At 42.0% G+C, this 17,083-nt stretch overlaps 1 protein-coding gene across 1 annotated transcript in view; it reads right to left on the bottom strand.

Annotated features, from left to right (window-relative positions):
* Positions 1–5,892: 5,892 nt before the first annotated feature.
* The window catches only part of mamdc4 (MAM domain containing 4), a 51,481-nt gene continuing 40,290 nt past the window's right edge, over positions 5,893–17,083 (bottom strand). The window contains exons 20-29 of the mRNA XM_057818338.1: positions 15,479–15,616; positions 15,274–15,401; positions 9,605–9,695; positions 9,336–9,485; positions 9,106–9,231; positions 6,909–7,033; positions 6,729–6,828; positions 6,178–6,374; positions 6,001–6,066; positions 5,893–5,928 (exon numbers count right to left, since the gene is read on the bottom strand). Of these exons, the coding sequence (XP_057674321.1) occupies positions 5,893–5,928; positions 6,001–6,066; positions 6,178–6,374; positions 6,729–6,828; positions 6,909–7,033; positions 9,106–9,231; positions 9,336–9,485; positions 9,605–9,695; positions 15,274–15,401; positions 15,479–15,616 (1,157 nt within the window). The remainder of the gene's footprint in view (positions 5,929–6,000; positions 6,067–6,177; positions 6,375–6,728; positions 6,829–6,908; positions 7,034–9,105; positions 9,232–9,335; positions 9,486–9,604; positions 9,696–15,273; positions 15,402–15,478; positions 15,617–17,083) is intronic.

Here is a 17,083-nt window from a genome sequence, read left to right as displayed (position 1 = left end):
ACAGAAATAGAGAAGGGTGGCAAATACTTTTTCACTGCACTGTATCAGGAATTACACAGACATTTTTAACTTATTTGCATACATACCGGCATGTAGTGTATAGTATATACAAGCATAACATTTACGTACTAAACTATACCAAGATAATGTGCCCAGACATTTTGGCTGTCAATGCTATATGCCTCACAATGACAAATCAAGCTAATTGGAAAATTTCCATTTAAAAAACAGAGGCAGGCATGTGAAGATGAACTGTCCTTGCAGTACAATGCACAGGTTTACCTGAGTTGAACATGAACTCCCATGACAAATCAAACCAACATGATTATGAGTTGTCAAGATGAGTCGACGTTTGCAACTCAGTGAACTCAATTAAAACTTTAAAAAATAATCCAAAAACTGGGCTAATACCGGTATATAAGCAACTTAATAGGTTTTAGCTGCATGAAGAAACTACGTAAACAGAAAAAAACCCACAAACGACTGTTGTGTGTCACTGGCAGCTCAATATGACGCGATCAGAAAATAATTCTGACTGAAACGGCAAAGTTTTGGGAAAGTATGACAAGACGTGAGCACAATTTGGGGAATTTTTCAGCACTCAGCACTTTGTCATGTTTGATTTCTTCTTAAGCATGTTTGTGGAGTTTCATGCAAGACTGGTTGGACATGTTCATCCGTACATCCATTTTGTTTCCCACTTGTCCTCATTATTAAGGTACGGGTAAATGGAGGCTGTCTTGGCTGGCTGAGGTAAGAGGTATTGTACAAGTAATTAAATGCTTTTTATTTATGCTGTACTTCTCAGTAAAAACAATCAACACATAAAAATGTAGTACACATAAAATCAATAAAACACACAGTCTCATAGAATTACACTTACAGAGCCAAGAACAATGCTAAACTCTGTCATCTTCAGTAGTGGATGAATTACTCACTTTTTTATTTTTATTTTTTTTTAAACTTACGTAAAAGTACAGATACAGGTGTCTATTATTATTTTTTAAAAACTATTTTCTAGGTGTGTCAAAAAAAAAAAGGAAGCCGACAGAATATTTCCAATGCTCATCAATTTAATATATTTATCATCAAATATACAGATTAATCTTTTACATGCTTAAACATCCATTTACTAGCTGTCAACATTTCTTAAATTGACAATCATTTACCCTCCCTTTCATCTTTCTTAGACTTTGAATTGCCCTGAAAGGAAATCTTTCTATTGTTGGTGTTCACATTATAACTCCCCAAAAACTCCTCTCATCCTCATGAACTTTTGTTCTTCAAACTTCTTGTTCACAACTTACTTTAAATGCCTTTTCATTACAACTTTAAGGGATCCACGGATGTAAAGACTCGTAGTTCTTAAAACATAAACGTTTTTATGAGTTAAAATGATTTGATATTAAAACCTCCCTTGATGTTTTCGTTTTTATACAATTTGTAAAATTAGTTCAACTAGTAGGTTGCCATTGTTGTTGAAGTTGCAGGGCGGTGACATCACATGGTTACGTTGCCAGGCTTTCAGAGTATGACTCTAGTGACATAAACATGTCATCTGTTTAACCCTTTCAATTTAAACCTGAGAGGAACATTAATGAGCATGACAGCACTGTCGATATTTCACAAAACGAGCAGCAAAGGCAAAATGAACAGGAAAGACATGATGAGACAAGAAAAAAAACGTTCTGCCAAAATGTGCTACACCGTGAAACATCCTACAAGAGGCAAATTTGACACCCAAAGTACAACCGTGCGCTTTCAGCTTGTTTTGTTTTGATGCATAGACAGAACTTACTGAAGATGCCTTAACAAAATACTTAAACATACTAATATCAAATAAGAGTGGTTTAAATACGCTACATAACTAATGTGGTCAACAGATCAACAATCTGCTTTAAAGCTACCACAAGAAAACCCAATGCTTAAAAGTATGGGAGGGAAACACATGCAAAAAGTATTTTGAGGCAATGAAAAGGTAATGAAAGACGCAATAAAAATACAAATAGTAAGTACCAGCCGATTTTAACTGATGTGCGCATGTCTCGCTGCGTAGAAGGAATTGCAGAACACCTGTAGTCTTCGTCTAGTGACAGTGACAAACTACGTCATCACCCCGAGCTACCATCGCGCGCAAAAAACATGGCGTCCTCCTTAGGTCAAAACATGTACTAAATATTATAGATTTTTAAACCAATGGCAATATTTTTTGTGCTTCTAATAACATCCATCCATCCATCCATCCATTATCTTCTGCTTATTCCGGGGTCGGGTCGCGGGGGCAGCAGCTTTAGCAAGGAAGCCCAGACTTCCCTCTCCCCAGCCACTTCAGCCAGCTCCTCCGGCGGGATTCCAAGGCGTTCCCAGGCCAGCCGAGAGACATAGTCTCTCCAGCGTGTCCTGGGTCGACCCCGGGGCCTCCCGCCGGTGGGACATGCCCGGAACACCTCTCCAGGGAGGCGTCCAGGAGGCATTCGAACCAGATATCCGAGCCACCTCAACTGGCTTCTCTCAATGCGGAGGAGTAGCGGCTCAACACCAAGCCCCTCCCGGATGACCGAGCTTCTCACCCTATCTCTAAGGGAGAGCCCGGACACCCTGCGGAGGAAACTCATTTCGGCCGCTTGTATCCGGGATCTTGTTCTTTCGGTCACGACCCACAGCTCGTGAACATAGGTGAGGGTAGGAACGTAGATCGACCAGGAAATCGAGAGCTTCGCCTTTTGGCTCAGCTCGTTCTTCACCACAACGGACCGGTGCAGAGTCCGCATCACTGCAGACGCTGCACCGATCCGCCTGTAGGTCTCCTGCTCCCTCCTACCCTCACTCGTGAACAAGACCCCAAGATACTTGAACTCCTCCACTTGGGGCAGGATCTAATAACATATTTTAGAAAAAGAGAAAACAATTGCGGCTCATTAGAACCTACAAGTCTTTAAATCCGAGGTCATTAATGTCGATGCTTTAAAGTGCCTATGACAGCAAAAAGCTTGCTTATTTCATATTTCACGTGGTATTTTATGCTCCTGAATGAAATGGACCGTTTGGATGTGTATGGAAGTGATAGTTTTATTTATTCAATTTTTTTAATCCCGCGCCATAAAAATTAGTGACTTCCGGCTCCAGTCTTGGGTTGAGGACGATTGCGAATGTGACGTCAACCGGGTCAGGATCTCCCAATGCAGCATTGCTTCATAGCATGCAGATGGACTATGGATTAGGCTGATTATGTGGATTAATTCGTTTATTTTTCGCATCACGCCAGCCAAATGTGCTGCAGGGTTTTGTTGCTGCACCAGGGAGAGGCGTGTGAGCCTTTTTGGGTTTCAAAAAGTTCCCGTTCACCCAAAGATTGGCCAAAACATGTCAGACAACTTTGGGACCATTGGATTTACAAGGAAGTGAGTAAACATCATGTTTTGTATTATGTCAAATACTGGGATCATGGCACGTTTTCATACAGAGATGGCTTGCATTTTGTGGCTGACAAGGCTCCTTGTCCACCGAGAATGCCACTCGGCCAACGACCAGTGGCTTGCACACACACCCCTCGGTCCTCTTCCGTGCCCGCCGGGAGAGTGCTGTACTCGACTTATGCTTGTGCAGTTCTCCATATCGTCCAGACTTCCAGCCCCTCTGCCCTCTGTGTGTGCCCAGCAATAGACCACTATCTTTGAGTTGGGCTCGGGCAATTACGCGCTCCTCCAACGGTCACTCTCCAGCTGCTTCCCCGGCCAACGAGCTCTCCTGCCTCCAGCAGGGGAATGACGAGCTGTAACTTGCTCACCACCAACGGGGTTGAAGATCCATGAAGACAATCGACAACCCTGCCGCTGTGTGATATGCTCCGGGAATGCTTTGTGTGATTTTTCGCTTCGAAAGGTGAGAAAAGACTTGGAAACGCCGCTCAGTTCGGGTTAGCGTGTCTGCTAGCTGTCACGCCTCCTGATTTATTTACACTCTCCGAAGCCGGGGCAGGGAAATGACAAAAGCCGGACTAACTCCGGTGGCATAAAATATCGTACGGGAGGTGCAAGAAGTCGACAGTTTTGACGATTATGGAGTAATTATTCCATGTCGTACTGAATAAATGCATTTTTAATATTTCATATTTCATTCAGCATAAGATTTATTTGTCATGATCATAACATTTATTTAGCAACTGGGGAAAAACACTTAGATGGAAAGAATATTCTGTAAAAATATTGGAATAGACAGAGGGATACAATGACATTTTGCTGCTCTCTTCGTCGCATTTTCTTCGTTCTGGCCTCGTTCTGAATAATTCTATATCAGATTAAATTGTGACCCTGCCGATGTCATCCACCAGATGGGGACGCTAGAACGCTATAATGACAGGCAGGGGCTAAACGGCAGATTTCTTATTTCATCTGCGCTTTGCCAAATTGTTGTATATAGTCGAATCGTCTCAAAATATGATTCTAATTCAAATAATAATGCTATTTAAGATTTTAAGAGGTGCTTTATAACTTTAAAAGAGGTCTTATTGTCACGTTTCTATCCCTGAAACACTAATCGGACCTATTCACATCTGTCCACTGACGATAAACTACACAGCCCTGAGGTCATCACAAGCTCTGAAAACAGTACGTGCTAATTATTTCTGTCATCAGTAAGTATTTATGAATGTGTGTTAGTGTTGCACCAATACTGATACCAGTATCGGGACGGATACGGCACTAAATCACATCATCATTTCGGCGAGTACTAAAAAGTAACGTACCGATGCTGTGCAATATATACTTTTCAGATCTATTTTCCGACAGCTGGTCGTCTTACCCAAGATGACTGTCTCTTCTGCTGACCAAATGCACCGTTCCACCAATTAGTGTATCACTAGTAAAACGTCCAGCGCCATCGATGGCAGCTAATGAGTTAATCAGTATTTGATCAAGTTATGATAGCAATTACTTTACATTCAAGTGAGTATGCAGTAATTTAGTATTAAAAGGGAAAAAAATGTGTACAGTGGTACCTCGACAAATGTACGATCGCGTCGACATTCGATTCTTTCGACATCAGACCTAAAATTTGACCTGTCATTTGTTTCCACTTATGACGATATGCTCGAAATACAATGATTTATGACAGCGCAAGTTCATTGTTTTCCCGCAAGATGGATGCGTGGCGGATTTTCTTGAGAGAGATATCAACATGGGTCCCGAGAAAGTTAGTGCAAGTGGTGAAAAAGAAAATGGTAATGCTTACCATTGAAATTAAAAAGAAATGATAGAAAAATATGAGCGTGGTGTGCATGTGAGTAAACTTGCTAGACAACGCGGTTCACCAGTCCAGCCCCCACACCCGCCTAAACACCTTCTGTCTCCTCCCTCCGACCTGTATTCGCCAGCATGATGACAAAAAAAACTTTTTTTTTTTCATAATTTATTTGTTTTACATGTGTCTTATTTAATGCATTTGTTAAATTAAACAGAACTTAGTTCACCGTATCCACATGCAGCCGACTTCTATTCCCACCTCTGTTCGCTAGTCTCCAAGGTTAAGGTGACAATAAAAACACTTTCTTAAAGTTTCCGTTCATTATTATTATTCCAATTTGAATTTATAATTCATTTGTATTGCTATGTGCTCGACACATGACCATTTCGACTTACAAACCATGTCCTGGAACGAATTAAATTCGTATGTAGAGGTACCACTGTTTAAAAAAAACAAAAAACAAACATGGTATTGGTACAGTATCACCATCGGCCAATACCACACAGCCAGGCGTCGGAATTGGTATCCTGCAACACTAGATTGTGTGCGTGTGTGTGCGGTGTAAGGTCGACACAAGCAGTTCTTCTGCTGTGATATCGCCTAAATTTAACGAGGCCACGAATAGGTAGCCGGACCGCCACGCTTCTATTCTCACGCCACCTCCCTCTCTTTGACACCATCAGGGACCTGCACACAGTGAACATTGCGTGTAATAAACATTAAAAATACTTCTAATTATAGATAACAGAAATCACTCACAGAGACATTGTTGAATCCTGTTGCCATCGGGCCATTTTGTGTTGGTGGAATTGTCACATAGTCAACCTGTTGATAAGGGAAACATTAATCTAGCAATTAAAGAAACCAGATGGCTAGTGTTTCAACTAAATTGAAGATATTTTAGCCATCCGCCAAAGCATTTCGACACAAACTTACCATAAGGTCCGCATCATAGATCTGGTTGCTAAAACCAGTTTGAGTTTCAGGAGATGATGATGATGTATCAGTCAATGCTCTAACCTTCTTTTGGGTTCGTAGGTAGAAAATAAAGAGAGCAATCAATGTGCCAAGCAGTAGCACAACTACAATGACTGATGCAGCAATCCCTCCTGCATTACTGGTCTTGGTTGAGGCTACAAAGGAAAAGGAATGGGGATCATTTTTATGGAAAAAATGGACAAAGTGGACATTCAATTAAAAAAAAAAGATTTTTTTTTCTTCTCTTCCGGGTCCACTTCTTTACTACAGAAGTATAGTTGGATGATTGCATTAGCGATTACCAAAATATTTGCCAGGACCTGCATACGATAAAAGTCCTGCTACAATATATTTCATAAATGTACATTTTGAAAAAAAAAATCTTAAATTTGCCACAATTATTAAGGATTTTGCAACAACTCTATGTAGATTTGAGTTTTAGGTTTGGCACATTTTATTTTTTACAAATTAATATGAACAAAAAGGAAGCCAAATCTGTCATTCCTTACTTCCGTCAGTGACTTCATTAGCACAGTTGACTCCGAGGGTGTACTCAATGTCATCCAGAGCCAAGACACCATAGGCACCCTTTGTTCCCTCAAACACAATCTGGTAACAAAAGTAGTATGGATAACAATCAGTGTCACAATGGGATTTATTGAATGTTTTACAACATGTTAAAATCTCACCTGGTATTCCTCAGTTGAGACAATGTCAACGTCGAAACGTGCCCATGGTCCTGCAAGCTCTTTTACCTCCAGCTGCTCTGTCAAAAGACCTTTGGACAATGTCCATACCTTTAGCTGGCTGTCTGCTGCAAAGAAAAGAAAAAATGTGGGAGGATATAACGCATGTCATTGTGTCCCGTATAGTTTGGACTAAACATATTAGCCTTCAGAAACAGAGCACTTAAGTATGGTAGCCCTGAAGTGCAAAACACAACAGCAAATCAAAAAACAAAACGGCAAATCAAAAAACAAAATGACAAATCAAAAAACAACGGCAAATCAAAAAACAAAATGACACACAACAACAAATCAGAAAACACTACAGCAACTTAAAAAACCATGACAAATAAGGAAACACAACAGCAAATCAACAAATAAAATCACATAGCGGAACCGGAAAAGGTAGGTATCAGTCAAAAAGTACACTCATCGCTGATTGGACGAATCTACCATTTAGGCCAGGTTCTGATGAACTAGGAAATTATTCTGCTTCTAGCATGGTATTTGAAAATGAGCATTACCAAAGACGTGAACGTGGCTGCCGCTAGAAATAAATATTTTTATTCGGCTCATACATATGCAGTCCCAAAATATGTAAAATATGTCCAAAATAAAAATTTTAATTTAAATAAATGAATACTCTATTGAAGCGTCGCTACACATGCGTTGCCACAGTGAACGCATCGAAAGGAAAGTCGCACTGACACAACATCGCAGCACCAGCAGTACTCCTAGTGACGCTACAACATAATACAAAACAAATGACTATTTTTATTCGGACATACGTATGGAGTAATATTTTACTTCAATATTTTACTTCATACATATGTTCTAAATAAAAATATTTATTTATAGCTGAATCCCCATTCGCGACTTTGGTAATGCTCATTTTCAAATCCTACACTATAAACGGAATAACGTCCTAGTTTATCAGTGCCTACCCTTTCCGGGAGATTCATCCAATCAGCGATTTGTGTACTTTTTGACTGGTACCTACATTTTCCGGTTCCTTATTGTAACTTTGTTTTTTGATATGCAATTGTGTTTTTTTTGATTTGCCGTTGTGTTTTCGAATTTGCTGATTTGTTTTTTGATTTGCTGTTGTTTTTTGATTTGCCATGGAGTTTTTGAATATGCTGTTGTGTTTTGCACTTCAGGGCCACCTTACCTAAAGGGAACCAAGGATAGAAAGACTTCTAGTTCATAAAAGATAAATGTTACCATGAGTTAAAATAATCTGACATTAAAACCCCTCTTGATGTTTTCATTTTTTGAAAAATTAATTTAACTGGTCGGTCGCCATTGTTGTTGACATCACAGGGTGGTGACATCACTAGGTTACGCTGCCGGGCTTCCAGAGTATGACTCTAGCTACCTAAACGTCATCTGTTCAGCCCTTTCAATTTGAACCTGAGAGGAACATTAAAGAGCGTGACAGAACTGTCAATATTTCAAAAAACGGGCAGCAAACGCAAAATGAACAGGAGAGACAGGATGAGACAAAAAAACATGCCAAAATGTGCTACACCGTGAACCGTCCTACACGATGCAAATTTGACACCCAAAGTACAACTGTTTTGTTTAGATGCAATCAGACAGAACATATTTTAATGATGCTTTAAGAAAATACTTAAACATCGTAATATCAAATAAGGGTGGTTTGAATACGCAAGAAAACACAATGCTTAAAAGTATGAGAGGGAAACATATGCAAAATAAATATTTTGAGGCAATGATAAGGTAATAAAAGACTCACTAAAAACACAAATAGTAAGTATTAGCCGCTTTTGACTGATGTGCGCATGTGTTGGACATCTCGCCGCGTAGGAAGAAATTGCAGAACACCGGTAGTGTTTGTCCAGTGAGAGTGACAAACTACAGAGCATCCATTGCGCACATAAAACATGGCGCCCTCCGTAGGTCAAAACATGTACTAAATATTATACATTTTTAAATCAATGGCAATATTTTATGTGTTTCTTATGACATATTTTAGTAAAAGAGAAAACTTGTGACTTATTGGAGCCTACAAGTCTTTAAGTCTGAGTTTCCCTTCAAGAGAACACAGACCTCTACCAATGCCAAAACTTTTGGCATTTTTTTTAAATTAAACAAACAAACAAACAAAAAATTCAAATTCCAAAATTTAAAAACTCACAATGAAACTTCATGTAGGCCCAGAATTTCACACAAGTGCCTTTAGTCGGGGGCAAGTGAGGGCTTAGCAAGTGAGCTTTTTGATTGGCCGCGGTCCGGTTGCTACTTGGAATAAACAGGAAGTGACCTGGCAGATGGAGATTGGAACATTATGACCATGTCCCTTGACATATTTCTGTTTTGGATTTCATGTGAGAATATTCTTTCTCTTTATTTGCATCCACCGTTGACCTTTCTCTGTTCCAAGGCTGTGGTCTTCCGAGGGGGTGGAGTAGTGCTTTTCTGTCTCGTGACTCGTCAACTCCCAATCCAGTTCGTCCTGCTCATTGTTTTGAGTGTTACTCCAGCTGCACATTCCTGTTTCCAGAGTGCACTTTGAACCTACGACAATGCACAAAAATGTAGAATTTTAGCAGATACTGGAAGCAAGTGCTCCAATACAAATAGACAGGGCATAAATATAGTACTTGTAGATTAAAATGGTTGTTCAACCTACAAACCTTGATTTTCACATGGATGTACAGAAAGGAATACATCATCAATCGCAACATGAGCATCTTTTCCACCGTTTCCTATTACCTCAAACTGCAACTGTAAAACAAAAGGTCAGCAGAAAACATTTTAATAAATTATTTGTATGAACATGATTTATTATCAATTTTAACTTTGAGCATTGTAGAAGCTATTTTTTTTGTCAGATAGGAACAGTAGAAAATTGAAAAATGATCTCAAAACGTCCTGTCATTATGTAACATATCATTTGAAAATTAATGAATACCAATATTAATTACTTTATAGAATCAAATACCCCAGTGCATTAAATTTCTAAGGAAAATGAATGATGCTTTGGGAAATTATCAAGTGCTTTTAAGTGACTTTAGGATAATAGGAAGGAAAATATCAGGAAATCATTCTAGCATATTCTACAAAACCACTATTAAACAGAAAAACAAGCTGTTTTTATCTTTCTGTTGTGAATTGGGATGAGTTTATCACTAATAAACGTCCAATCCATTTGATGTGGGAGGGTTGGCAGCGAACCATTCACTGCCAACCCTCCCACATCAAATGTTCCACATTGAGCATGGAGAAAAGAAAGAAGACCAAAGAACTGTCTGAGGACTTGAGAAGCAAAATTGTGAGGAAGCATTGGCAATCTCAAGGCTACAAGTCCATCTCCAAAAACCTGAATGTTCCTGTGTCTACCATGTGCAGATTCATCAATAGTGGTAGGATACCCAGGAAGACCCCACTTCTGACCCAGAGACATAAAAAAGCCAGGCTGTAGTTTGCCTAAACTTACATAAGAAAGCCAAAAACGTTTTGGAGGAATTTTCTCTGGTCAGATGAGACAAAAGTAGAGCTTTTTGGGAAAAGGCATCAACATAGAGTTTACAGGGAAAAAAACGAGGCCTTCACAGAAAAGAACACGGTCCCCATAGTCAAATATTGTGGAGGTTCCCTGATGTTTTTGGGTTGCTCTTCTGCCTCTGGCACTGGACTGCTTGACCGTGTGCATGGCATTATGAAGTCTTAAGACTACCAACAAATTTTGCAGCATAATGTAGGGCCCACTGTGAGAAAGCTAGGTCTCCCTCAGAGGTCATAGGTAGAGATCACGTCATTTTCAAAGTATCGGAATCGGCAAAAAAATATCGGACATGCCTTTTTTTAATATATATATATATTTTTTAATTAAATCATTTTCTAATTGTATTTAACGTTACAGACATAATATGTTACACTTATCCAGAGTCTTTTTTTTTTTTTTTTTTTTTTTTAAACCTGTCCTGTTCAGCTGTTTGACACAGAGAATGGAAGTCTAAGTGCCCGGATTCTGAACAGTTTTAATGTTTCACATGGAGAGTCTGACATACTCCCATTGTGATCCTTCAAAATACCTTTTTATTATGACAAAGCAGCGAACAGGAAGGGATTATGGGGGGACAGAAGAAAAGAAATACAAGAGAAGAAAGAAAAGAAACACATACACAAACAACAACAAGAAATACATTGAACATCTAAACTAGTTACTAATATGCTGGTGCTATCGTCAGCGAGATGTATTTCCGGTTTACACCATGTGGGGGCCAATTGGCCAGTGAAAGAGGAGAATGGGGGTGGGGGTGTCTACTGGACTGTCTCAGAAAATTAGAATACACAATATTCTAATTTTCTGAGACAGTCCTGTATATTGTTCTATGTAAAGGACGTCAGCCAAGGTCGGCCCCCCACATTTTTACCACGCCAAATCTGGTCCCCTTTGCAAAAAGTTTGGACACCCCTGCTTTAAATGGTGGATTAATGTACAGGACTGTCTCAGAAAATTAGAATATTGTGTATTCTAATTTTCTGAGACAGTCCAGTATAAGACTATAAGCTAAGTGATTGAAAGGGGTAGAGTGTACACAAATCAGTTCTGTGATCTAGAACCCAGTAATCGTGTGAATCTCTTATGAGTGTAAGCCCGTTGGCGACCAACCCTACGCCGCCGCATCGCCAATCCCGGCACCGGAACCCCCAACCCGAGCATGCCCTACCACATCCAGCAGCACGCAAGCCCCACCGGGCGCGTGACAGCCACGCAGACGGGCGGAGAAACCGCGCGGGCACCAACCCAGGGCCACGGCCCCCACCCAGCCAGCCCGGGGAGGGAGGGCGGGTGGCGGGGTGGGGGGGCCATGCGCAGCCCATCCCTCCTCCCGCCGCCCAGCAAAGGAGCCACCGTCCCCCCCCCGGGACCCAGGGTGGTCCCCCGGGCCACCCGCGCTCCCATCAACCGGCCTTCAGGGATGGCAGGAGGGGACGTATCACCAACCCCACGCCTACACCCACCCCCGCCCGCCCACCCGGGCCACGAGCCACAGCCACAGCCCCCCAACCGGCACGGCACGCCACGGGACCCCCAGCGGCCCACCAAGCCCCAGGCAAGGCAGGGTCCCCCGCCGGTGCAGGCGACACCCCGCTGATACACCGGCGCCCAGCCAGCGACCCGCGACGGAGCGCAGGGCGGATGCCCAGCCAGAGAAGAGAGGGGAAGGCGGAGGCAGGAGAACGCCCAGGAACTGCCACGGGGCGATGCAAGATCGGAGACCCTACCGCCCCAACCCACTCCCGCGGCCGGCAGCCGAGGCAGAGGGGAGGCCACACCCCGGGAGCCACGCCATATAGAAAAAGTGTGGGACCCACCTACCACCCTATTACTGTGGCTGCCAGGTTCCCGACTGGCAGCCATCACCCAGCACCGTGATGGGGGTGTGAGGGGAGGGTAGTGCAATGTATGCATTAAAATAGGAGAGCTTGGCTTAGGGCAGTGGGACCGCAGCATGGAGTTTCTGTCCAGCCGCCCATCCCACCGCCCTTTGCCGGAGCTCTCCTGTGGAGTATGATGTGTGTGGTGCATTTAAAAAAGGTGCAGGGGTGGCGGGGCCTGTGGTGAGGAGGCAGCCGTGAGCCCCCCCCCCCCCCCCCCAACAGGTCCCAACCATCCCACAACCTTGGTGTGTGGTGCATTAAAAACAGGGGGGAGTCGGGCTGGGACTGTAAAGCCCCGTCCCAACTCTCCCCGGAGAAATGTATGAGCATGTAAGTGCCAGGGTGAAAAATATTTACAGTGCCGAAGTGAGAAGTGCGTGAGTTAAGAGGCAGGCTCCCGCGGGCGTGGCCCCGTCCACCAGAACCACCGGCCCCAGGGCGGAAGAAGCGTCAGGGCCCCGATCAATCCCCGCCCCAGACCACCCACGGCGCCTCCGCGACCGCCCACCCCCCTCCCACCCACCCCGCACCCCGAGCAGGCGCCACACCAAGCGCCGGCGACCAGGGGGCGTCCACCCCACCGGCAAGGGACAGCAAGCCTCACACTAGGCCCCGCGGGCCCCAAGAGGCCCCGCCAACGACCCCGCCGGCCGGGGGGCAGCCGCGGCCGCCACGGCCTAGGGAGGCGGACAGGGCCGGAAACAGACCAAGGGGAGGGAAGCGCACCCCCCACAACCCACCCCCGGGCCAAGAGGGGCGCGCGGTATGGCACCAGAGGGCACCTCCCCGGCACCCGGTACAGGGAGACGCGGCTCCGGCCGGGCGGACCTGGGAGGGAACCATGGCTGCCGCATACACCCCCCGGCCCCCACCCCAACTCCACCCCACCCCGGCCGGCCGGGGAAGGACCGCGGCCCCGGACCGGCACCCGCGCGGCCCCCCCACCCGCCCACGACACCAGCGCGCGCCCGACGGGACCCCCCGCACAGCCAGACGCAACCAGACAAGCCCCGGCCGAAAATCCCGGGGGCCAAGACCGGCGGCGGGACGGCCCAGGGCAGGACGCCAACAAACTCCACCTGTAAAGCTGATAGAAGAAGAGGTTTATCAAACACCATTAGATGTATGCCAAGGACCAGTGAAGTGTATTATTTACGCATAGTTCCTTAATTGTTCCAAGTCTGATAAGTAATACATAGGGTGTTCCAAAAAAAGTTGCATATGATCCCCAGTAGCTGGAAACCAAATTGTCTATGAGTATCCTTGTAAAATAAGCCCATTGACCGACTAAACTGTGAAGGAAGAAAAATTATTTATTACATGCTGTTGGGAGTGTATAAAACAGTTTGGATTTAAACATGTCCAGTTTCCAGCTGCAGAAGGATGCATACAACTTCCCTGGACACCCCGCATACATCCATTTATGTATACATTTCTATTATTTTTGTGGCATTCCTTCGCTTCCAGAGTCTTTAGTTTAGGCTTAAGGTAGGGTTATCAAATTTATCCCAATAACGGCGGTAATTAATTTTTTAAAAAATGCATCACGTTAAAATATTTAACGCAATTAATGAATGCGCTGCACGACCCACTCACGCATTGTCGCGCTCAATCTGTAATGGCGCCGTTTTACCTATATAGAGAGATAAAAGGCAGCGTAAAATGAGTAAAGAGAATTTTTGCAGCCTTTGGAGCCTTGTTTTAAATGGCTAAAGCCTTACAACCCCTCTCCCTAAGATTAGAAATATCGTGGGGAGCAATGTGGGGAAGCAAGGTAGTCATTGATCTTTTTCTTAACACCCTATTTTATTTCCCAACGCAGAGACGATATATCAATTGGTAGCACTAAGCACAGTCATGGTTGCACTTCCCATCATGCATTTGGGCAGAACAGATGGCTACAGTATCATTTACTGAAAGCTCAACAAATACACTAGATGGCAATATTTAGTCACAATATACAAAGTCACATTTATCCTTTAAGAATTACAAGTCTTTCTATCTGTGGATCCCTCTCACAGAAAGAATGTTAATAATATATATGCCATCTTGAGGATTTATTGTCATAATAAACAAATACAGTACTTATGTACTGTATGTTGAATGTATATATTCGTCCGAGTTTTATTCATTTTTTTCTTAATGCATTGCCAAAATGTATATGATCGGGAAAAATTATTGGGAATGATTGGAATTGAATCGGGAGGAAAAAAAAAAGCAATCGGATCGGGAAATATCGGGATCGGCAGATACTCAAACTAAAACGATCGGGATCGGATCGGGAGCAAAAAAACATGATCGGAACAACCCTAGTCATAGGTCTTCCAGCAGGACAATGACCAAAAACACACTTCAAAAAGCACTAGAAAATGGTTTGAGAGAAAGCACTGGACACTTCTAAAGGGACCAGCGATGAGTCCAGACCTGAATCCCATAGAACACCTGTGGAGAGATCTGAAAATGGCAGTTTGGAGAAAATCTCAGAAACCTGGAGCAGTTGGCCAAAGAAGAATGGTCTAAAATTCCAGCAGAGCATTGTAAGAAACTCATTGATGGATACCGGAAGCAATTGTTCGCAGTTATTTTGTCTAAAGGTTTTGGTACCAAGAAGTAGGCTGAGGGTGCGTGTAAAATGATAATGTTTTAAAAAATTTTTCATTCTCTCTTGTGTTTTTCATTGCAAGCAAAATAAATGAAGATATTACTACCAAAGCATTTGTAATTGCAATCATTTTCTGGGAGAAATTGAGCATTATCTGACAGAATTGCAGGGGTGCCAATACATTTGGCCAGCACTGTATATTGGGAACTACATTAATATTTTCCATACATCGTAAATACTTTTAGAAATTCCCAAATTTACTCTATTATTTCCTACAAACATTTCAAAGCATTTAATGCCACCAAATTGTACCTGCCAGTCCACAAGGTTGCTATAAATGTTGCCATAACCATGGCGCCAGGTGTCTCCTTGGTTTTGACCATCAGTAAAGATCTTTATTCTCTCACCCTTCACAGGCTTCATATAAACTGACAGAACACCTGAAAAAAAAAAGATATATTCGATTTGATATGGCTGTTAGTTTGTCTTTGGCTTCTTATGTGTTCGAGGGACTCACCAGGATTCTGGCCTCTCAAATGATACCAGAAATTCAGACACCTCGTTTTAGTTGTTCCCTGTTCAACAGGGGACGTCAGGGTTGTGGTAGCACCAGCGGGAAGGACGTTTCCCCCAGTTTGAACCATTATGTAGAAACCTCCACACAGAAAAGAGTATAATCTAATGGGATGTAAAATCTTTTTGTATGTGCGTTGGATGTAAAGCTTTTTTTATGAGTATTCGTGATAATGCTCAGTTTTATTATATTATATGGCTGCTTCCAATAACACCATGTTACAGAAAAAAATATATTTGCTATTAACCATTTTATTTTTGTTGCTTGTGTCCAAACAAAAGGAAAAAGTACCAATAAAAAAAAAAAAAAAAGTAAAAGTTCGGTTTTGCTAAAATTAGAGGCTATATTCAACATTTCCGATTTTACGTCCTTTACGAAATATTAACAAACACATTTGTTAAATGTCATTTCTTCATGTTTAAGGTCAAAATAAGTCCATTAAAAAAATATGCCAATGGGAAAACCCATTGACAGTGTATCAAATACTTGTTCTCCCCACTGTATATATATATATATATATATATATATATATATATATATATATATATATACATTTTTTTTTTTTTTTTTAGGGCTGTCAAACGATTAAAAATTTTAATCGAGTTGATTACAGCTTAAAAATTAATTAATCGTAATTAATCGCAATTAATCGCAATTCGAACCATCTATAAAATATGCCATATTTTTCTGTAAATTATATATATATATTCTGTAAAATAATTTGTTGGAATGGAAAGATAAGACACAAAATGGATATATACATTCAACATACGGTACATAAGGACTGTAGTGGGCATTTCACTCTACTGTCATTTAAATCTGTCTATGCTGTCCTCACTCCGAAGCGTCTACTTTTTCCAAAGCTAGACAGCTAGTGAACGACGCCTTAATAATCAGACTTCTTCCTTTTTCATCTGATTTATTAATAAAATGGCCTCAAACCACTGTCCTCTGCAGCAAGTAAACAAAATGAAAGTAAAAAGGCTCACTCCGTCAAGTCAGCCACGCAATGCGTTCAGGTACACCACACAAACACATTTGCCACATTAGAACCCTGTTTGTTACATTATTACAGGTATTAAAATTACTATTATTATTATTATTCCAATTTTTATTCATAATTTATTTGTTTTGCTCTTTGTAATTGATATTTGCAATAGTAACATCATTATTTATTAAGAATTTTGTGTAGGTTTTTGGCTGTGGAACAAATTAATGGAATTTTAATCTATTCTTATGGGAAAATCCTGCTCGACATACGACCATTTCGATTTACAAACAAGGTCCTGTAACGAATTAACTTCGCATGTAGAGTTACCACTGTATATATTTGGCGGAAAACACAGACAAGACTGAAAAAGCTGTTTCTGCTCTTGCACTCCTCTTTAAAAGAAACTGCTGTATTTTAAGCCAAAAGAACTGTTGTGTTTGACAGAACAATATGTCTATATGCTGCCATAGCAGATTCATGGCGCATAATGCCCCCGAACTATTTTTAATTTGTCCGTTTTACCATGGAAACCCCTGTTTACAGATGTCGCGCAACTG

This window comes from Corythoichthys intestinalis, chromosome 17 (genome assembly GCF_030265065.1).
Source record: "Corythoichthys intestinalis isolate RoL2023-P3 chromosome 17, ASM3026506v1, whole genome shotgun sequence".
Classification (NCBI taxonomy): Eukaryota; Metazoa; Chordata; class Actinopteri; order Syngnathiformes; family Syngnathidae; genus Corythoichthys; species Corythoichthys intestinalis.
Note: the sequence above shows the minus strand (reverse complement) of the source record. Positions and strands in the feature narration are given on the sequence as shown.